General features: G+C 33.7%; 1 protein-coding gene across 1 annotated transcript in view; it reads right to left on the reverse strand.

Moving 5' to 3' along the window:
- Positions 1 to 838: 838 nt before the first annotated feature.
- Positions 839 to 23302, reverse strand: part of LOC134244288 (Fanconi anemia group A protein-like) — an 83544-nt gene continuing 61080 nt past the window's right edge. Inside the window, exons 32-41 of the mRNA XM_062726549.1 lie at positions 22842 to 22898; positions 22285 to 22362; positions 21037 to 21137; positions 13845 to 13934; positions 5850 to 5895; positions 5483 to 5533; positions 5227 to 5378; positions 4775 to 4904; positions 2936 to 3031; positions 839 to 925 (exon numbers count right to left, since the gene is read on the reverse strand). Coding sequence (XP_062582533.1) covers positions 863 to 925; positions 2936 to 3031; positions 4775 to 4904; positions 5227 to 5378; positions 5483 to 5533; positions 5850 to 5895; positions 13845 to 13934; positions 21037 to 21137; positions 22285 to 22362; positions 22842 to 22898 — 864 coding nt within the window. The 3' untranslated portion in view covers positions 839 to 862. The remainder of the gene's footprint in view (positions 926 to 2935; positions 3032 to 4774; positions 4905 to 5226; positions 5379 to 5482; positions 5534 to 5849; positions 5896 to 13844; positions 13935 to 21036; positions 21138 to 22284; positions 22363 to 22841; positions 22899 to 23302) is intronic.

Here is a 23302-nt window from a genome sequence, read left to right on the forward strand (position 1 = left end):
CGCCCTACCCCTGGGGCTATGATTTGAACATTTTAGAGTCTATACTACTCCAGGATGCTTCCACATAAGTTTCAGCTTTTCAGACCCAATATTTCTCAAGTAGAGGATTTTAAGATTTTTCCAACATTTTTTTATTGCCAAAATTTGATTCCCTATTGTGGTCCTGACCAACCCCCAGGGGTCATGATTTTTTAACTATTTAAGCTAAATGAGGATGCTTTTACATGTACATAAGTTTCAGCTTTTCTGGCCCAGTGGTTCTTGAGAAGAAGATTTTTAAATGACCCCGACCTACTAGTATTTCTGTCTTTTCTTGATTATCTCCCATAGTAAGAGGGCTTGGTCTCACCAATAATAACTACAGCAATAAAAAATAACTTTTTTTCCAGTAAAAATAATGTAGCATAAAATACAATGTACTTCTGTTTTTTGCCTCTCAGTCTAATGTCATTCTGTATATAGAAGTTGTCACTCTTTGATCTTAAGGAGGAATGCAACACCAATATCTTATTTAATGGCTCGTTTATTTGCGAATCTTAAAATTAACATTGAATTTCTCTTGATTATTTTATAGATTTTCTCTTAGAAAGAAAATGTATATTAAATTCTTTCATTTGTAAAAAAGAAAGTGTTTGATTGAAATTGGCAATATGTCTGTAGAAAAAAAAATTATTGAAATTTATTTAAGGATACATGTAGTTATGGATGAAAAGACATTCAAATATTACTCAAGTAATGTATAACCCCCCCCCCCCCCCCTTCAGCTTCAATGCACAAAAATGCATCTGATATTAAAATCCAAGTTCACATCTATTAAACATAATTCAAGTGAAGAGAATTAAGTATAGGCAAGACTTTATTGTCACCTTGAAACAACCTGTTTGTACACTAAAATGATATCTGCTCCACATCCATTTAACGCCTCCTACAACAGAAGAAAACATTGTTATAGCATGAGAGACAGCTGATCTGTAGATAATGCTATAGACTCTATCCTAAGGGCAGCTAAATCACTCACCTGAGGATGCTTCCAAGTTTTTTTTCCCAATAAGTCATTTTTTTTTTTCCAAATTTCAACTAACACCACCTGAGGATGCTTCTAAGTTTTTTTTCCCAATAAATAGTTCTATGTTAAACTATTATCTATTTGTGGTTCACACTACACCTGAGGGTAATGATTTGAACAAACTTGTATTTACACCCCCTGAGAATACTTTCAGATAAACACGACTAACCATTGCTTTGCTGTTCTTGAAAAGATTTTTTATATATTCCTATGTAAATCTTTGATCGACAGTTGTGGCCCATTCCTACCCCTGGGGGTCATGATTAGAACAAATTTGAATCTACACTAACTGACAATGATTCCACATGAGTTTAATCTTTCCTGGCCCAATGGTTCTTGAGAAGAAAATTTTTCAATGATGCCATTAATTTTCCCGCATTTCATAATTATCTCCCCTTGGAGGAGCACCCTTATTTGAAATTGGTCCACTGGTTCTGGATAAGACGAAAATGTGAAATTTCATGACAACAATGACAATGCTGATGGGAGACAACAAACACATTTTGTTCAGAAAAGTTCAGTTAGGCCTTTGCCTCAGGTAATCTAAAAATACTACAAGTTGACTGGGTTTTACTAGATCCATCATGACATCATAATTGCTTTTTTTCTGAAGGCTACACTAGAATTATGTAAAAAATGAACATTTCCACAAAAATCACTATTTGCTTTGCATTAAACAATGTCATTCATTATGTTCATAACATATCATTCCATAATTTACTAATTCACAAATGGTCTGTTCATCATGAATTAAGATCATAAAACACATCACATTTCCAAAATCTACCAAGGTTGATGGTTTTTGAGACAAAATTAGGATTCTATTAAAGGAAAACAGTGAGGAGATCACTGTCTTTAGTCTTGTATGATTTTGACCTTTTTTTGACAGTCAATTTTCATTTTTCTGTAGCCATGCCCTATTTCTTCAATCAAAATTATCACTAATTAGTACTCAGTACATTGATCAACCCTTGATCATTGTCCAACAGGTGATCATTTGTTAATGAAGGCTGACAGTAAAAATAAAACTACGGTGCTGCACTCGATCGGCTGGCTATAGGATTTGTAAATTTATGAATATTCAAACATTTAAAAGTTAGGGATGTTCCTATGAACTAACACAACTGCTTTGTCTAATACTAATTTTGTGATTTTTTTTTTCAGCTGCCGACACGAGAAATTTTAATCCCATTAACTAAAATGTGTCTCTGGCATATTGGTCATGATGTGAAAATAATCATTAATTTTTAATGTATATTTTGCCCTTTTCACCTCACACACTATTCAGACATAACAAATGCACTAGCTGCAGATCTGTAGCGTTATGGTTTTATATATATTGTCTTTGACCATAACGCTACAGATCCCGTAATGCAAAAAAGGTGCAATTTATGGCGCAATATTTTTTGCGCACTTTTTGGGAGAATTTCTCCATTTTCCAGCAACGGTCAATTAAATACCTTTCACTCCCTAATTCTAGGCATATTATTTAACCAATCTGTATATTTTATCCATCTCCCAAACCTTTATAGTCGTCTCTACAAGTGATTAACTCGCGTGATTAAAATGATTTGTCAGATTGCTGAAAATTCCCTTCAAGCGAGTTTATTGCCTGTAAAGACAACTATAAATGGTTGGGAGGTGGATAAAATATACGTATTGGCTACAGAATGTGTCTAGAACAAAGGAGTGAAAGGTAGTTGATTGACCAATGCTAGAAAGTGGAGAAATTCTCCCCAAAAGTGCGCAAAAAATATTGCGTTGTAAATTGCACCTTTTTAGCATTACGGGATGTGTAGCGTTATGGTCAAAGACAATATATATAAAACCATACGCTACAGATCTGCAGCTATAAATGCACCAGTTTACCTTTGATACATTTCTCAGCTGATCTTTAGTTGCAGATTTTAAACATCCTTTCACAAATTCTGAGATCTCTGTCCAATCATGAATCAGGATTTCATTCTAAATTAAATAAAATCAATTAAATTAACAAAACACACAAGGGTCATATTGGTTATCAGAGTATAATAAATCCCCTTTAATTTGCATAGGTGAATAATCAAAGGGAAGTAACCAATCTCAGAGTAAAACTAGAAACATGTCCATAGGACATGAATGCCCCGCCAAGGGTATATTAGTGATGCAACATGAAAATTTGTTTAAGTATATGAAATTTGATCAAAATATCTTGAATAGTGATGCATTTGAATTGCTCACATCAGTATGTATCACCATATGAAGTTTGACACTAATTTCTTTAAAGTGATGTCAAGGTCAAAAATGCCAAGGTCAAAAAATGTTGATGCAGTTGAAAAGCTCTCATCAGTATGTATCAGCATATAAGTTGAAAAATTATTATAAATGGTTTCTTTAAAACTGAATTACACCAATTTGATAAAGTGAGGTGAAGGTCAAATGAAAGGTTAAGGTCAAAAATGTTGATACAGTTGAAATGCTTACATCAATATGTATCAGCATATGATTCTGTTTGACAATAATTTAGTAAAATGTGAGGTCAAGGTCAAAGCAAAGGTCAAGGTCAAAAATGTTGATGCAGTTGCATATCTATCATCAATATGTATCATCATATAAAGGTTGATAAAAAAATGTTGAATGATTTCTTTAAAACTGACTAAAACACAATTTGAAGGTCAAGGTCAAATTAAAGGTTAAGGTCAAAAATGCTGATGCAGTTGAATAGCTCTCATCAGTATTGAATTGTATGTATCAGCATAAAAAGTTTGTCACTTATTTAGAAAAAGTTCGGTCAAGGTCAAAGGAATGGTCAAGGTCAAACATGTTGATGCAGTTGAATAGCTCTCATCAGTATGCCTCAGCATATGAAGTTTGATAAAAATATCTTGGATGGTTTCTTAAAAACTGAGCTAAACACTTATTTAAGAAAAGTGTGGTCAAGGTCAAAGGAAAGGTCAAGGTCAAAGGAAAGGTCAAGGTAAAAAATGTTGATGCAGTTGAATAGCTCTCAATATCTATCAGCATATGAAGTTTGATGAAAATATCTTGGATAGTTTCTTTGAAATTGAGATTTGAACAGAGCTAAACGCAAAGTGTGACGAAAGGACAGACAGAAGGACAGAAGACGGACATGACAAACACAATATGCCTTGGCCACATTCATGGCGGGGCATAAAAATTTCAAAAGAGCTCTTCCCTTGGCCATATTCATGGCAGGGCATAAAAATTTCAAAAGAGCTCTTCCCTAAAACCTGAATATCCTTTTCTACTGGATGCAATGAATTCAACAAATCTAGTAAAAACCTTTGGTACTTATACCTGTTCTGTGTACTTTGCCTGCAAGATGTCCAGTTGCAGAAAAAAATGTCTCAAAATTCCATGTAATTTTACTATTTGGAAAAAAAAAGAGTCTCATCCCAACATCAGAGCCCCTGTCCCAGCTAAGGACTATTTAACTGACAATTTACATCGAGACACTCTTGATCCCCGTACCATGTGTTTTACACATTTTGATTGGATACTAATGTACCATGTATTTTACATATTTTGATTGGATACTTATGTACCATGTATTTTACATATTTTGATTGGATACTAATGTACCATGTATTTTACACATTTTGATTGGATACTAATGTACCATGTATTTTACACATTTTGATTGGATACTAATGTACCATGTATTTTACACATTTTGATTGGATACTAATGTATCCTGCTGACGTGTACCTGGTCCTGTTTACAGCTGCCTCCTGGTAGTCCCTCCATACTTCTGAGGACATCTCTGTACAGCAGTAACACTGATGATATATAGGTCAATTCACTTTGACAGGGGGAAGTCTGACTTTTCTCAAGAAACCTTAAACAATGTACAAAAAGGATTATTTTACTAGTCTTTCAAATGTAAATTAAACATTTCATTATCATTTTACTTTAATTTCCGTAACTGTTAAAATATGTTTTTAGCAAAATTTGACACAGATTTTCTTATCTGACTGTGATTAAAAAAAAAAAACCATGATAAGTAAGTGTTCCAGAGAATAACAACTTCCACCAAAAGGCAGAAGACAAAAGACAGATTCAGGTATCAAATAAGGTCCCCAATTCTATCTTAGTAAGGTGTAGGGAAATACACAAAAGTCAGACAGATGCAGGTGATGAAGTCCTCTATTCTATCTAACCTGAGTAAGGTGTAGGGCAGAAGACAAAACAAAGATTCAGGTAATAAGGTCCTCCATTCCTGCTTTCCATCACCAGCCAGATAAGAGAGTGAACCTGGAGCTGAGGAGAGCAGATAGTTCAGGACTGTCTGTGCTTCACCATAAAACTGATTCTGTACACAAGAGAAATATCAAGATTTGTTTTCAGGCATTTACAACTAATTCAAAGATTTACATGCATTTTTTTTTCATTTACCAGAATTAATGAAAAATTAACCTTTGAATCAGACAGCTCAGTTACAAGGAGAACTGCAAATCCCTCCAGAACCTGAAAAACAGAAATATAACAATTCAATAACATTTTTTGTTCATGTGGATAAATTGTTTTCATTAAAAAAAAAAACAAATTAGAAAATGCTAAATAGAAACTTTTTTTAAAATTCCAATCTATTGGATAAGATGCTGAAATTTGTGACAACTTAAATCATCTTCTGTGCCTGAAAAATTTGTATTTTAGGAAAAAGCCCTCTAGTCAGACATTCACTCAACAAGGTCTTAAGATCTATCTGGTCCTCAGCTCAACTGCTTGTATGTAATGGAGCCCTACTCATACACTGACCCTTACCAATGAACTGATGCTTTACCTTGCTGTCTTTTTCTGCTTTTATGATCTCTGTTACAGAGGATGATCTGAAAATTTAAAATAATTATTTTTTTGTTCATATACAAACATACATAAAGCATGTTTCATAATATTTCTCCCCACTCAAATCGATCATAAAATCTTGAATTTGAATCATTTTTAAAAAGGAAAACATTATTCCAAAGAAAAAAGAAAATAATTTTACTTCTTTAAAAAATTAAGAATATTTCCATCATGATGTCATATTTGATGTCATAAAAAGACTTTCACATCTTTGTCCAAAGAGCACAGTTTTGATGTTGTTGCAGATGAACCTTGAATGTAATTCACCAACTAATTCATGTTATCTTGCTGAATCAAATAAGTATCAAAGGCAGAAAAAAATCAGGGTCTTGTAAAATCAAATTTCAAAAAAAAAGCAAGAACTGAAATGATTTCTGATGCAGTGATCTGAGTTTTTGACCTCGCATTCAACTCTTTGTATAATGGGAATGTCACTTACATCACATCATGAAACACCAACTTTTATTAGAGGTAAACTTAACTAAGAGCACCATGAAATAAAATTACAAATATGAGGGGGAAAATGTTGAATTAAATTCTTTTAACTTATTCAAACATTCTTCATAGATTAATTTATTGTATTTCTATATCAGTTTGTATTAAGGACAGATATTATGAAATACCTGTATAACTATGTGGGTCAATTTCCGCTGCATTTCAGTTCCAGAAATATGCAGAGCATATCCGACAATTTTTTATTTCATTTCCGATATTTTTGTTTTCATTTCCAACATAGTTTTTTTTCATTTCAGGTATTTACCGGTGAGGCAATTTTCCAAGTAAGTGAAATGGAATTTTAAAAGTATTTATTGCTAAATACTGATAAAATATATATAAAAATCCATCTATACATAAATACATACATGTAGCACTAAGTCTAGGTAAAAGATTCCACTGAGCATAAAACTGTTTTCACCATGCACATTTAATGTGCATTGAATTTAATGTCAGTGACAGCGCCAAACTTACATGTATGTCCAAGTCATTGATCGATTTAAAAAAACTCAGAAAATAGATTTCAATGATTTATTAATGATTTATTCCTTTTAAATTTTTATAGTTTAAGTCTTCAAATCTGTTACTAAAGCTATCTGAAAATGTCGGAAATGAAAACAAAAACATGTCGGAAATGAAAAGCTGATAATTACAAAAAATTCCGGAAATGAAAATCAGCCTCAATTTCATTATATGCATGCTTAAATTAAGCCATTTCCACCTACTCAGGCTATTTTTGCCCTTCTAGTAATTTCCAACGCATATTTATCACGCAAGTAGAATTCTAGAAATGTTTTTCAGTTTATTAATCTTTGTGTTGTCATTTACATCTTCATGACTTTAATCAAGAAAACAAATAGCTGCCAGGAGTTTTAATTATAATTAACACAAGGACTTGTTATGTACACAAGGTGTGATATGTTTATGTTAGAGCTGTTAATTATACTCATTAAGTTTTCATTTGTACTCGTCGGAGAGTTCAATTATTGAAATTATAGGTACTGTGAGCAAGCTCAGATATTAATATCCTCGCTGCTATCAAAAAAAAAAAATTTTCATTCAAATTTTGTAAATGTGACCTTGAACTCACCAAAAAGACCTTAATTCATTACACAATTTCTGTGCATTGGAAATCTTTCTGTGAAAATCTTTATATGGACATGCAATGTTTTCTCCATTAAAAAACATACTAGGTGATCATAGATAACAGAGCTCACCTCAACAAATGTTGTCTATAAGTAAATATTTACATTTCCAATGTCTTTGTCCGAGGTAAAATTACCAATTGTAAATGCAATTTATTTCCTCATGAATGTTTTGGCACGGTTCCAAAAAAAACCACGTGTAGGGCGGGACAACACCTAGAGAGAAGCAGGCTTGGAGCCCGTGGATTGGCGGAATCAAAGCATGTAAATATAAGGAATAACTGTCTTATTTTTCGAATTCATGAAGATGATCAATGGATTGGCTTGTGTGATAATTTTATGCATAAACGCCTTCGGCGTTTATGCAAATTATCACACAAGCCAATCCATTGATCACTTCATGAATTCGAAAAATAAGACAGTTATTCATTAAATAAGGCAAAATCCTCCGTATTTAACCAATAATGTAAATGTACTATATTTGGTGTGTACAATATTTGACAGAAATTGATTTCTGGCTATGTTGGCGTAGATTTGATTTAATGCATTCATCAATGTTCTTATCTACCCAAACATGTCCAAGACATTTAGCATTTTATTTGAAGTAGCAGAAGTTTGTCTCCGCCAAAGGCACTAAAAGAAAATCTAGAAGTGTGCAACTCTATTTCTCAGGGGTATAATAATTATATAAACCAGAATCTCTTGTTGCTACAGCAACAAAAACGGTCTTCCGTTCTCCTTTATTGGTCTGTATGAATGATCTTTTATCCATGTTAAAAAAGGCATGTAATATTTACAATGATTACAGAAAAACAAACAGCCGAAGGTGTAACTTACCAAGATTCTCGACATTACTTTAGACAATTATACTCTTAATAACATTTATTAAAATCAATTTCAATTTTTTTTTATCACTTCCTGTGACGACCGGAAGTGACGGCGGATGTAATGTTAACTTCTCATTTTGAGGACAAGAAATCACGTGACCGGAAGTAAATTTTTAAAAAGATATTTGAGGTTACTCTAGAAATTTGTAGTCTGAATAACATGTCCTAAAATCATTCCAAATACCCTTTTTATCAAAGATATCTATGGGATAGTATGATACACAATTTATGCAGTTTTTCTCTCATAACGGGAAGTTGTCGTTTTTGATTCCGGTGGGACTGACATACAGGTGACTCTCGATCTCTCGAAGTTCAAGGGACCGCAAGAAAAGTTCCAGAGATCGAGGGCTTCGAGAGATAGAAAGTAAATAAAATCTGGAATTTTCAGTTCCGATCATCGATGTTGTACTATTATAAATACTGGAAGTATATGTAAATAAAGTCATTTCATGTTTTTCAATCGTATTTTACAGGTAATTTACTTGATATCAACAGCAATGATCGTATTTCGACTAAATAAAATGAAATTCTAAAGTTTCAATATTTATTTGTTATTTTTCATGATTACATGAAACCCGAATAGCAATTGTTGGTTTGGCTATTCTGCGGCTTGATCGGGTCCTTCACCAGTGTTCACCAGATGTTTTTAATCGGTATTCAGTCCTTCAGAAAGGAATTTCTGTGCAATATTTGCAATACTGGGATTATGTAGACTCCAATAAAACTTCACAGTCTTTGGAAACTTAATAAACCTAACATCTATACATTATTTTCTAAAAATTATTGTCTCGATTTCAAGTCAAAATAAGTTGTGAATTTGTTTATAATTTACCAATATAATAACCAATTAATTATATCAACACACGGACGACCCACAGGTGTAGTGTCATCTATGTAAACACCCAATTAACACCTCCATGCCAGCCCCAGGCGTTCATTGTTTCTAGGTAAGTCCAGGCTGCATCAATTTTACGCTTGATTGGCGTGTATACGCACGCAATCAAAACTTCGAGAGATAGAGAGTAAAATTCAATGAAATATGTGTAACGGGACCCAAGTTTTGGTTCGAGAGATAGAGAACTTCGAGAGGTAGAAGTTTGAGAGATCAGGAGTAAATTTGCTTAGTTATATAGAGGAAAAAAACGGGACCGGAGGTTAACTTCGAGAGATAGAGAACTTCGAGAGATCAGAGTTTGAGCCATCGAGAGTCACCTGTATTTCGAAACTACAAATAAGATGCTAAAATGTAATGCTAAAAAAGATTCCATATAAAAAAGTTGAAATTTTTGATTTATTTTACCACTTCTTGTGACAAGCGGAAGTGACGGCAGACAAACTTAACTTAAATGGATTTGCTAACTCAAGATCTACCATTCCTTTAAGTTTGGTTTCTTAATCTCTTGCCGTTTACAAGATCTAGCTATGATAACTTCTCATTTTTAGGACAGGAAATGATGCGACCAGAAGTGAATTTTACAAAGATATTTGACTTAACTGTAGACATACGCAGTTTAAATAACATATCTAAAAATCATTACAAATACTTTATCAATAAAAAATATTTATGGGAATGAAAAATACTCAAATTATGTAGTTTTTCTCTTATAACCGGAAGTTGTCGTTTTTGTTTCTGGTAGTACGGATATAATTTGAAACTACAAATAAGATGCTATAATGTAATGGAGAAACAGTTTCATAAAAGAAAAGTTGAATTTTTCGATTTCTTTGATCACTTCCTGTGACGACTGGAAGTGACGGCGGACAATCTTATCGCAACTGGTTTTGTCTACTCATCAAGATCTACCACTTATATAAGATTGGTATCTTCATCTCTTACCGTTTACGAGATCTAGCTGTGATAACTTCTCATTTTGAGGACAGGAAATCACGCGAACAGAAGTGAATTTTACAAATATATTTGACGTTACCGTAGACATTTGCAGTCTCAATGAAATATCTAAAATTTATTACAAATACTTTATGTATAAAAAATATTTATGGGAAAGAAAAATACTGAAAATATGCAGTTTTTCTCTTATAACTGGAAGTTGTCGTTTTTGTTTCCGGTGGGACTGACATATTTCGAAACTACAAATAAGATGCTATAGTGTGATGCAAAAAAGATTTCAAAAAAGAAAAGTTGAAATTTTCGTTTTCCTCGATCACTTCCTGTGACGACCGGAAGTGACGACGGACAATCTTAACCCAAATGGGCTCGCCTACTTATCAAGATCTATTACTCATATGAGTTTGGTGTCTTAATCTCCTATCGTTTCTGAGATATGACTCAGACAAAATTATTTTGAAAAAAGCAGAAATCGGACATATCTGACGACCGGAAGTGAATTTTGAAAAAATAAAAAAAATTGTCTGAGCGTATTTAGGTTCTCTATCATCCCTGAAAATTTCAGGACAATCAGTCCAGCCATCTCTGAGAAATCTTGCCAACAAAATTAGGGAAAAAAAATAATAATAAAAAGAAACAAGAGGCCCAGGGGCCACAGCGCTCACCTGAGCACATCAGGCTTAAATTTATCCCCCATTCGATCGGCCATTTTGGCCCCACCCTAACCCCGGGGGTCATGATTTGAACAAACTTGAATCTACACTACCTGAGGATAATGCCACATGAGTTTCATCTTTCCTGGCCAAGTGGTTCTGGAGAAGAAGATTTTTTAAAAGATTTTTACTATATATTCCTATGTAAAACTTGGGTCGGCCATTTTGGCCCCACCCTTGCCCCGGGGGTCATGATTTGAACAAACTTTAATCTACACTACCTGAGGATGATTCCACATGAGTTTCATCTCTCCTGGCCCAGTGGTTCTCGAGAAGAAGATTTTTAAAGATTTTTCCTATATATTCCTATGTAAAACTTGGGTCGGCCATTTTGGCCCCACCCTTGCCCCGGGGGTCATGATTTGAACAAATTTGAATCTACACTACCTGAGGATGCTTCCACATGAGTTTCATCTTTCCTGGCCCAGCGGTTCTGGAGAAGAAGATTTTTTAAAAATGCTATTAATTTTTAACAAATTCATGATTATCTCCCCTTGGAAAAGGGCGTGGCCCTTCATTTGAACAAACTTGAATCCCCTTCACCCAAGGATACTTTGTACCAAGTTTGGTTGAAATTGGCCCAGTGGTTCTTGAGAAGAAGATGAAAATGTGAAAAGTTTACGACGACAACAACGACAACGACGACAGACAACGGACAAATTTTGATCAGAAAAGCTCACTTGAGCCTTCGGCTCAGGTGAGCTAAAAACAGTAGAATCACTATAAGGTCTTCCGTCTGAAACAGAAGACCTTAATAAATTCTGCAGTATTATCAGGGATACCAAAATCAGAATGGGAGACTTAAGAATCTAAATTTCCTGGGATTTCCTTGAGATTTTTCCCCTGTAAATGTCGCAAAATTTTGATTCCCTATTGAAGACCTATCCTTCCCCCTGGGAGCATGATTTGAACACTGAACTTTGGAACCTTCAATACTAGTACCTGGAGATGCTTGTAAATGAAAATCTCTATTCAGGTCCTATTGTTCCTGAGAAGAATTTAATAGCCATTCTCTGTAAGCACTTAAACTTCGTTGCCACGCATGGTCACCGATTTTGATGAAACTTTACCCATGCATAGTACTTGACACCAGAAACAAATATCAAACAAAATTTCGTTGCTAAGTGTCTCGGTTGCTATGGCAACAGCTGGAAAAGGTTGAAAAATCGAGATTTTCAGCCACTTTAAATCTTGAATGTGGCTTAATAAAAACTAGAAAAAGCAAACAAACCATTCTCACTAAAACATGACACCTTGATGTCACTTATACTGTAAAGAAACTGTTTAGAATATATCTCTAAGTAAGTGGTAACCAAGGGTACATTTGGAATACATTTAAAATGCTGAAATATGCTGATAAACACTTCGTATTTACTAATGGTAGGTGTTACATGCTCAAACTCAATCAACGACTTCAGAAAAACAATGAAAATGTTTGACCTTAAGTATATAAGTGTAAGCAATATTATTCTATAAATAGCTTTTATGGTTGCCATGGTAACACAGTGTAACCATGCAAAACCAGTAACTAAGATTGGGTTAATGCTACTTTCTTGAGGAAAAACATAAAAATTCAAGACTGGCAAATATGCATCCTTAGGACCTTGCATCACCAAATACATGAGAAAAATTGGGTATAATTGATACTTTGCAGTGTTACCATGGAAACAAAGTACCAGTGCTTAAAAGTGAATTATTTTTCACTGTATTAAGAATTAAATTGTCATATAATCAAGAAACAAATTAAAGGACTCAGCTTGAATAGTACTTATCTGTTAGAACTGAAGTTGAATATCATATATTGATAAAATTTTATGAAGAATACAACACTGTTGCTATGGTAACCAAGAAGGTAAAATGTTCAACTTTGTGAACTTTATATCAATATAAAACTCTGTGTGCCAACTTCTTGCATCCACTTAGAGATTGGATGATAGTCAAAATTAAAAGTCAGGTTAGCTGTTAATAAATATCAATCATAAAAGTTTTGGGAATCTACATTAAAGGGTACGTATCCAAGGAAAGAAAATATGTTTCAGGTTTTTAAGCATATATTTTCTGCTTACTTCCATAGCAACGCTCTATTTAAAGAATCTAATCTGAATTTCTTCAAATGGGAAAACTAGGAGCACACCAACATCTTTAAAAATTGATCATTAGTTATGGGGAAATGTGCTTTTTTAAAAGATAGGATCAGATTTAAAAATACAGAGTGTTACTTTGAAGGCTCTCTTTGGTATAAAAACCTTGGCAACCATTGCCAACCAATATGAAATATCATATTTTGATCTTGGTATATGTTTCAAGGCTCTTTTTTCTACTATTTGGTCACATTTCATCCTATAATTGCTTTTTATTTTTACGTGTATGAATTTATAAAATTCAATGAATATTTTTTTTTACTTTTGAATACTTTGTTACCATAGTAACGTATGTAATAGTTGATTTACCAAACATATTTATCATGCATTTGAGACATCTAACCTTCAACTTTTGGAAACAGTCATTGCCAATTGCTTTGCCGCAAATGTTAACTATGGGGCTCTAAACATGTTAAAATATGCCATTTTTCGAACTTTAAGACATGTTGCCATGGTAACTATAAAGCATAGCAACCAATTTTTGCCTGATATTAGTTTAGGGTATCAATGACTTTTATCATAGAGAGTTTGGAGAAATTCTGAGACTATGCGTGCCACAGCTCCTATATAAAATTTCAAATCATTACAGAGAATGGCTCTTAAGCTTTCTAAACATATTTCTTGTAAATTTAGGGGGGTCACACTGTATGAAAATAATTTCTATATGCTTGTGAGCCTCAACATGTTAGAAGAATTAAGTTCTTACCTCACGTGGACGAGGGAAAGTAGAGCAGCACACCTACGTGGATCTGTAACATTAACAACTGGCAGAAGTGTATCAGGTCTCATCCGGCAGCTGATAAATAAAGGAACATATTACAATTTCAAAATATCTGTGTCATAATGTCCTTAAAGAAGTATTTCTAAAGTACCATGATCTGAGCAAAAGTATTATTATATTTTATATATGATAAAGACATACATGTATACTGTATTTCTGTCCCCAGTAATAGTAATCTCTTAAAATGTGAACAATTGTATATTTTGTATAAAAAATCTATAATAAATATAATTATATCAAAACAATTTAAGTACATAAGCAATGTAAACAATGCTGTTTGAACTTTACTGCCTCTTCCCCTGTAGTTGAAGAGTTCCAATACTTAAAGGAACTATGTGCTACAATTTAATGTCTATATTTATTTTTGGAATTTTACAAAAACAACTAGAACTGTCCAATAGGGACAAATACCCCCGCTGGGTTTTTCAGAGTAGGTGCCAATTCAGAAATATTTTATGGATCTAGTAAGAGGTATTCACTATTGTCTAATAAAGTGCCTTGCCACAGCATGATACGCCCATCAAATATTGTTCGATAACCATAAATTGGTTAGGGTGCAAGAAAATTAAGTAACCTTGATTAACAGATTGACACAGATTTCAATGATCTAATTTCCATTTCTTATCATGTTTAAAATATTGTACATACATCTCTAAGAGACTTACAGTGTAGGGATTAATTAAAACAAATAATACATCATATAATTCTAAACTGGCTGTGTTAGAGCTTAACAAATATCCATCTGCAGCTTTAAATTGTTTATTGCATATTTTATGAAATAATGGAAATGCTACAGTCTAATAAAAAAAAATCAAAAATTAATTATTCTTTAGACTATAAAATTCTAAGTGAGACATGACTGCAATTTGTTGCAAATATATAAAAATTGAAATGTAATTTTTTTTCAATGAACACATGTATAATTGATTTTAATTATATAATACAATACTAATTCAGTTTTAATCATACACTAAAACATCAATTTGTTTTAATTACATTACACCAATTGAAAGATCATTATCTGAACTACAGTCATCAAGAACTCTTAATTAACACAAGCAACTAAGGCCATTTCTTTTTGCCCAACTCCCAAGAGATAAATTAAGATTAGATCTAGAGATGCTCTTGCCAGTTAACTCCCAACAATGAACTCATTAATTTCTCTCTAATTTGACATGCACATTTCTGCTATCAAAAATTCTCCTTGACCAGTGCTTGATAATTATGCCCATGGGAAAAACTGAATTCCTCTCAAATCATTAACATTTGTTATAGAATTTGCTGTAAAGTATATGATAAAAAATAAGTTTTTACTTAATTTAGCATTTTTTAATAAGGATACAACTATATTTTTACATTTTTTAGGATTATGAAATTTAAAATTTTAAAGACTTATTTTAAAAAAAAAAATCACTTAAATTTAAGGTCACATTGACCTTGAAATAGGTCGTGACACACTGTCTACCCAAGATGCATATAAATTGTCCAAGTTTGATGATGGTAAGTCTAATAGTTTTCTAGTTATGAGCCAAACAATATCACAAAATAAAAAAGGAAAAACGCCTGTAAAATGCAGAAAAATCATCCAATCATGATGAAAATCCCAGGTGCACACCCTCATATAGTGAATAATAAGTGTATAAATTTTCAGACAAATCCATCCAACAGTTTCTGAGAAACGGTCCGGACAAAATCTTGTCTACAGACAGACGGACAGACAGACGGACATGGTGATTCCAATATACCCCCCTAAACTTCGTTTGCGGGGGTATAATCATCAATTAATATCTTTTCACAACCCCTTGTAAATTAAAATTATCCTGATTTTCAATCAATGAACCTCTGATGGCACTGTAATCTTAAAATACGAATATCCTCAAAAATTATCAGTAGGTAAGGTACTTTGCATATATCCTTAAATGGATTTTTTGGTCTCAGTGACATTGCAAATTTTCCACTGAGGCCTATGGGCCACAACACTCACCTGAATGACTCTGGCCCTTCTGTTCTTCAATAGCAGATTATTTTCCCTATATGTTCCTTGGTAATATATAAACAACTTATTGTGGCCCAACCCTACCCATGGGTGTAAATCTATACTGCCTGAGAATATGACAAATTACACCTTAGCTGTTTTTTGACCAAAAAACAATTTTTTTTCTTTTATATTCAATTATAAAACTGTAATTGGTTGTTCATCATTAAAATCAGTAAGAACCAAGCACACCACTGCATATTTATCTTGAGTAGATCCATGCTGTTCCATCAAAAACACATAGGTTTTAGATTCCAATAGTATTATATTCAACGTAACTAATCCTACTTTACATATCAATTTTAATATACACAAAATGTCTTTCTTTGTTACTAAAGGAATTGATGTTTAACAGCTTACACATGTTATGCACTTTTCTGGAACAGTTGCAACTTTAATCCTCATATTAACAAGAAAGAACACATATTATTGTTTATTTAACCTTCCAAAAGAAATTAAAAAAACAAGAGGCCCAGGGGCCACATCGCTCACCTGAGCAGATCGGAATCAGATCAGAACTGAAAAGTTTACTGAAGGGGGGGGGGGGGGGGGGGGGGGGGGGGGGGGGGGGGGGGGGGGGGGGGGGGGGGGGGGGGGGGGGTGCTTGAATTTTAATACTACTTGAGAATGCCATCATATCAATACAGCACATGACTTTGCTGTTCTAGATAAAAAGATTTTTTAAAAACATTTTCTTCTTATATATTACTTCATAACAATTTAAATTAGTATCCCCATTGTTTCCCTCCTACTCCAATGGGCCATGATTTGGAACAAAGAAGATGGGGGGATAAGGTGGGTGAAGTGCCTATAGTGCAACAGATAAGAAGTGAAAAATTAAATCTCAACTATATCTAAATTTTATTTGATATTTTATCTAATAATAGAGTTTATTATATGATTGAATAATTTCCATCTCTCGGATTGGCTGAGATCCAACTATGTTAGAAAAATACTACGTTGTATTGACCTGCACTTGACGTTCCAGGTGAATACAAGGATTTATTTCCTCTACATTGATCTAAAAATAGATCGGGAAATTCCAAATTGATACAAATTATTTTGGAAAGCTGTTTAAGTGACTATGACTTTTTTTTCATGTGAGCAAAACATAAGCGAATATATATTTTCGGGTGAGGGTGGTAAGAGGGGATGCAGGGACCGCCCTCCAACACTTTTACTGAACAACAATTTTGACATTTTGGCAGTCAGTTTCCCTGATAATACTCCTTCCTTTCAAAATCTATCCTATAATAAAGACCGACATTATATTTTTCTTCATGGCAACTAAAATTGATAAAAAACATTTCAAATTGATACGACTGGTAAGGTTTATTTACATTTTAATTCTGCTTCTTTCTTGTATTTAGCTAGGACTTAATTAAATGCAAACAAGTAATGAGCTTTATCATTTTATCAAGGAATCATACAGCCAAAAAGTAAAAATTGTTGTTCAGTAAAAGTGTTGGAGGGGGGTCCCTGCATCCCCTCTTACCACCCTCACCCGAAAATATATATTCGCTTATGTTTTGCTCACATGAAAAAAAAAAGTCATAGTCACTTAAACAGCTTTCCAAAATAATTTGTATCAATTTGAAATTTCCCGATCTATTTTTAGATCAATGTAGAGGAAATAAATCCTTGTATTCACCTGGAACGTCAAGTGCAGGTCAATACAACGTAGTATTTTTCTAACACAGTTGGATCTCAGCCAATCCGAGAGATGGAAATTATTCAATCATATAACCAGAAGTCTCTGTCGAGACTGAAGCTCTACTGGTTTGTACTTATAGCAAAGGAAGAGAAAAGTACTTAGGTAGTTGGAAATTGAAACTTTTCAACAGCAATAAATAGAATAATGATTCTTGATTAAGTCTCTTTATGTTCTTAGTGTAGTCTACTTGCATGCCACATTATATTATAATTAGACTAAAACTGTATTTGGAGTAGCATTTTGAGAGTATTTAACAGAAATTTCTATTTTTAGTAACCATGGCAACACCATTCATTGAAGTGAAAAAATGACATACAGAATTATGTACCTTAGTGTAGTCTACTTGTGTGCCAAGTTATATTGAAATCAGACCAAAACTGTAGTAGGTGCAGCATTTTGAAAGCATTTCACAGAAATTTCTATTTTTAGTAACAACAGCAACACCTTTCATCAAAATCAAAAATCGATACACAGAATTATGTATCGTAGTCTACTTGTGTGCCAAGTTATATTGAAATCAGACCAAAACCGTAGGAGGAGTAGCATTTTGAAAGAATTTCACAGAAATTTCTATTTTTAGTAACCACGGCAACACCGTTCATTGAAATCAAAATCCGATACACAGAATTATGTATCTTAGTGTAGTCTACATGTGTGCCAAGTTATATTGAAATCAGACCAAAACTGTAGGAGGAGTAGCATTTTGAAAGAATTTGACAGAAATTTCTATTTTTAGTAACCACGGCAACACCGTTCATCGAAATCAAAAACCGATACACAGAATTATGTATCTTAGTGTAGTCTACTTGTGTGCCAAGTTATATTGAAATCAGACCAAAACTGTAGGAGGAGTAGCATTTTGAAAGAATTTCACAGAAATTTCTATTTTTAGTAACCACGGCAACACCGTTCATCGAAATCAAAAACCGACACACAGAATTATGTATCTTAGTGTAGTCTACTTGTACGCCAAGTTATACTGAAATCAGACCAAAACTGTAGGAGGAGTAGCATTTTGAAAAATTGTTTACAGACAGACAGACAGACGGACAGACAGACAGACAGACGGATGGACGACGGACGCATTACTATCGCATAAGCTCTTCTGGTCTCTGACCAGTAGAGCTAATAAAAACGATTATTGCTGTTTTTTTCGCTCAATACAATGATTTAGCCATCTTCGAAACAATGTTCACCTCGCCCTTTGGGCTCAGTGAATATTGTACTCCTCAGATGGCTAAATCATTGTACTGACCTCAAAAACAGCAATAATTGTATAATATTTACTGTAAAATCTCCACAATTAACAAAAATCTCACAAAGACTGAAAATATTTGCCTAGGAAAAAGCATACACACACATAAAAGAACAAAAACGATCATTTCCTCACACTTAAACAAAAATTTTCAATATGAGTGGGTCTTCGCTCCATTTTTTTGAAGATGATCCTAAAAGTTTGCAACAGAATATACAATTTTGGTTTACAAAAACATGGAGTGAAGACCCACTATACCTTAAAAGTACACTTTTATGAAAAAATATTCGCATCTTTCCAAGAAATACTTTAAGTCCATTGAGTCAAGGGTCATATCACAAAATGATTTAAATGCCCAATAAAATCATGAGCTATGTAGCATAGTGGTTAGCGTGTTAGTCTCAATCTCAAAGCAGAACGATTTGTCGGATTTTTTTTTTGTTGCTAGGGTTCGAATCCCACGAAAACTATCTAATATTTTCATAAAAGTAAATCTTTTACGATATTTTTTTTCTCTCAGAAAAGGTATTTTTCTAATAATCTCAATAATGAGAAGTTAATTTGAATACCCCTTTCACATATTGAATATTATTTCTTAATATCTGATGCTATAGGCATTCTGCCCGCTTTGTTCCCCCATCTTCTTTAAATCCTCAATACATGAGGACGCTTACATGTCAATATGACTTAACATAGCTTTTCTGTACTTGGGATTTTTCCCTATATTTTTCTATGTAAATCTTTGATCCACCATTGTGGCCAACCCTACCCTTATTTGAACAAATTTAATTCTACACTACCTGAAAATATTTCCATATAAATACTAGTATCACTAATGATGGCTTTGCTATTCTTGAGAAGAAGATCTTTTTAAATGTATTTTAATGTTAAACTTTAATCCCCCATTGTGGCTCCACCCTATCCCCGGGGGGGTTATGATTTGAATAAACTAGAACCTAAACTAGCTGAGGATGATTTCATATAAATATCACTAATCATGGCTTTGAAGTACTTGAGAAGAATATTATAAAAGATTTTTCCTATATATTCCTATGTTAAAATTTGATCAGCCATTGTGGCCCCACCCTACCCCTGGGGGTCATGATTTGAACAAATTTGAATCTACACAACCTGAGGATGCTTCCACATGAGTTTCATCTTTCCTGGCCTAGTGGTTCTTGAGAAGAAGATTTTTAAAGATTTTTCCTATTTACTCCTATGTAAGACTTTGATCGGCTATTGTGGCCCCACCCTTCCCCCGGGGGTCATGATTTGAACAAATTTGATTCTACACTACCTGAGTATACTTCCGCATAAGTTTCATCTTTCCTGGCTCAGTGGTTCTTGAGAAGAAGATTTTTAAAGATTTTTCCTATTTACTCCTATGTAAGACTTTGATCGGCCATTGTGGCCCCACCCTACCCCCAGGGGGTCATGATTTGAACAAAATTGAATCTACACTACCTGAGGATGATTCCATGACTTTCATCTTTCCTGGCCCAGTGGTTCTTGAGAAGATTTTTAAAGATTTTTTCTATAAATTCTTATGTAAAACTTTGATCGGCCATTGTGGCCCCACCCTACACCCAGGGGGTCATGATTTGAACAAAATTGAATCTACACTACCTGAGGATGCTTCCACATGAGTTTCATCTTTCCTGGCACAGTGGTTCTTGAGAAGAAGATTTTTTAAAAATACCATAAATTTTTCACTAATTCATAATTATCTCCCCTTGGAAGAGGGCGTGGCCCTTCATCTGAACAAACTTGAATCCCCTTTACCCAAGGATACTTTGTGGTAAGTTTGGTTGAAATTGGCTTAGTGATTCTTGAGAAGAAGATGAAAATGTAAAAAGTTTACGACGACGACAACAACAAAGACAAATTTTGATCAGAAAAGCTCACTTGAGCTAATAAGTGTCTGTGCATATTGCTTAAGCAAGGTGACTCAGGTGACCTAAAAACATACTTGTTTTACTCAGGTTCTAAAGCTCTTGGACCATAGACTTTGAGTACCTGTTCTTTGTAATAAAACTATGGTTACAGTAATTGATTATACAGTAATAGAATCTTATTTATTTTGTGTAAATTTTGACTTTGATCTTGTTCTCACCTTTCTACCCAATCTGTGATTTTCATTAAATAGGCTAATTCAGGACAGGAATGCCGTTTACACAGTCTTTTCAGTAGATTTTTCGTGACCTGTGTATGGACCTAAAACATGATGCATGCTTGTACAATAACAATTTAATTATGAAATTATGAAACATTTTACTAACATACTTTTATCTGTCCCCTTGTTGTACTGGTTTACAAAATATTGAGTGGATAAAATGTTCTAATATGGAGAGAAGTTTGATCTTGTGACCTCAATATAAATAGGGGTCACCTACATCTGAGTATCAGTGTACCAAGTAAGTGTAGAAATACATATAATTCTTACCTTTACCCTGATTTGTACAGGTATAGAGATCATTCTATTTTTTTTTACCTTATGAGTATGGAAATAATCCTTAAATTTTATCCTAATTTGTAACCAAACAGTAAACTATAACTGTCCAAACAAGACAAAATACCCCCCGCTGGGTTTTTCAGAAGTAAGTTTTTCCAAGATATGGACCAAACACGAATTATGAAATTTTTCTTCAAGTGACCTTGAACTTCCCCATATGACCTTGAGCCAAGGTCATGACACACCCTTAGGTCATGGGCAATCTTTGTGTGAATGAGAACTTACCAAGTTTATCCATAAGAAAGATATGGACTGGACACGAATTATGAAATTTTTCTTCCAGTGACCTTGAATTTCCCCAAATGACCTTGGATCAAGGTCATGACACACCCTCGGGTCATGGGCAATCTTTGCATGAAATAAGAACCTACCAAGTTTATCCATAAAAAAGATGTAGACCGGACACGGATAATTAAATTTTTCTTCCAGTGACCTTGAACTTCCCCAAATGACCTTGGGTCAAGGTCATGACACACCCTTGGGTCATGGGCAATCTTTCAGTGAAATGAGAACCTACCAAGTTTATCCATAAGAAAGATATGGACCGGACACGAATTATGAACTTTTTTCTTCCAGTGACCTTGAACTTCCCCAAATGACCTTGGGTCAAGGTCATGACACACCCTTAGGTCATGGGCAATCTTTGTGTGGAGGAGTACATTCTAATGTCCCTCCGTAAGAAAGATATGGACCGGACACGTTTGCACAGACAGACGGACACTGTGATTCCTATATACCCCCCCAAACTTCGTTTGCGGGGGGTATAATAAGGATGTAATCCTTTCCATTTACCCTGATTTTGTTTACGATTAGGAAGACAACTAGTGTTTATGTCATATTACAACTTACCACAATAGACAAGGTCAGAAGAGGACAATTCTTTAGAACAGTTTCAATATCTTCACTGCTTGCCAACTGGCTCATACCCTTAAATAATAACATATTTAAAAGCAACTGCATAAATATAAAGAATTGCAATTTGTTTGTTGATTTTTTCTTTGTCTTTATTTGTTTGTTTTGCTGCAAATTGAACAATATGTAATATTAATAAATTTAATCAAGCTTAAAGTCTGTTATAAGCAAATGATTCAAATTTACAAATCTAAATATTAATTGGCACATACTGTAAACGTATTACATTTAGCGGTGTATTCTATTTAGCGATTTTGGCGGAAGGCAGAGTCCGCTAATTCAAGTACATCGCTAAATGTCTTGTATATTAACTTTTATAACTAGCCAATTCAGACAGCGCTAAATCAAATCTACGCTAACTGTTTGAAAATTGAATTACCGCCAAATATCGTACACGCCAAATGTAATACACTTACAGTATTAATTGATATAAATTTTGTCTCAGATTAAAAGAAATCCCAAGTTTTACTGTAATTTAGAAATAAACAATGTACCTGTAGAATATATAAGGTGATACTTGTTGGCAAATAACCATGTCTGCATAAAAGTGACTGAAAACAAAAGTTTCTGATTAGTATGTACACATAGCAAATTTAAATAAATGTGGTGGACAGCAACAGCCATTGAAATGGACAGTGTTCAATATATCCCTTTCTTCTATTGTCTTTTATTATATTTGACTTGTTATACATGTATTAGTGTTCATACTTGTTTGTTTGACCTTTGTTTTCTTTTATCCCACCCTTTTTTGATGGCAGGCATATCAGTGCCTGTTTTATGCTATATATTTAATTTAAGGGGGTCAGATTGCATAATATGATACCAAAGATTTTTGTTTCTTTCAAAGTTTTTTCTAGTTTTGTCTGTTATGTGTATTTTTGTTTTGCATCATTTACTCGCTTAAATAACATTTTTTTCACTTTCAATATTGTTGTTATTTTCTTTTATCCATCAA

The sequence above is a fragment of the Saccostrea cucullata genome, unplaced genomic scaffold (assembly GCF_032062105.1).
Source record: "Saccostrea cucullata isolate Sc308-1 unplaced genomic scaffold, CSIRO_AGI_Scuc_v1 ctg277, whole genome shotgun sequence".
Lineage (NCBI taxonomy): Eukaryota > Metazoa > Mollusca > Bivalvia > Ostreida > Ostreidae > Saccostrea > Saccostrea cuccullata.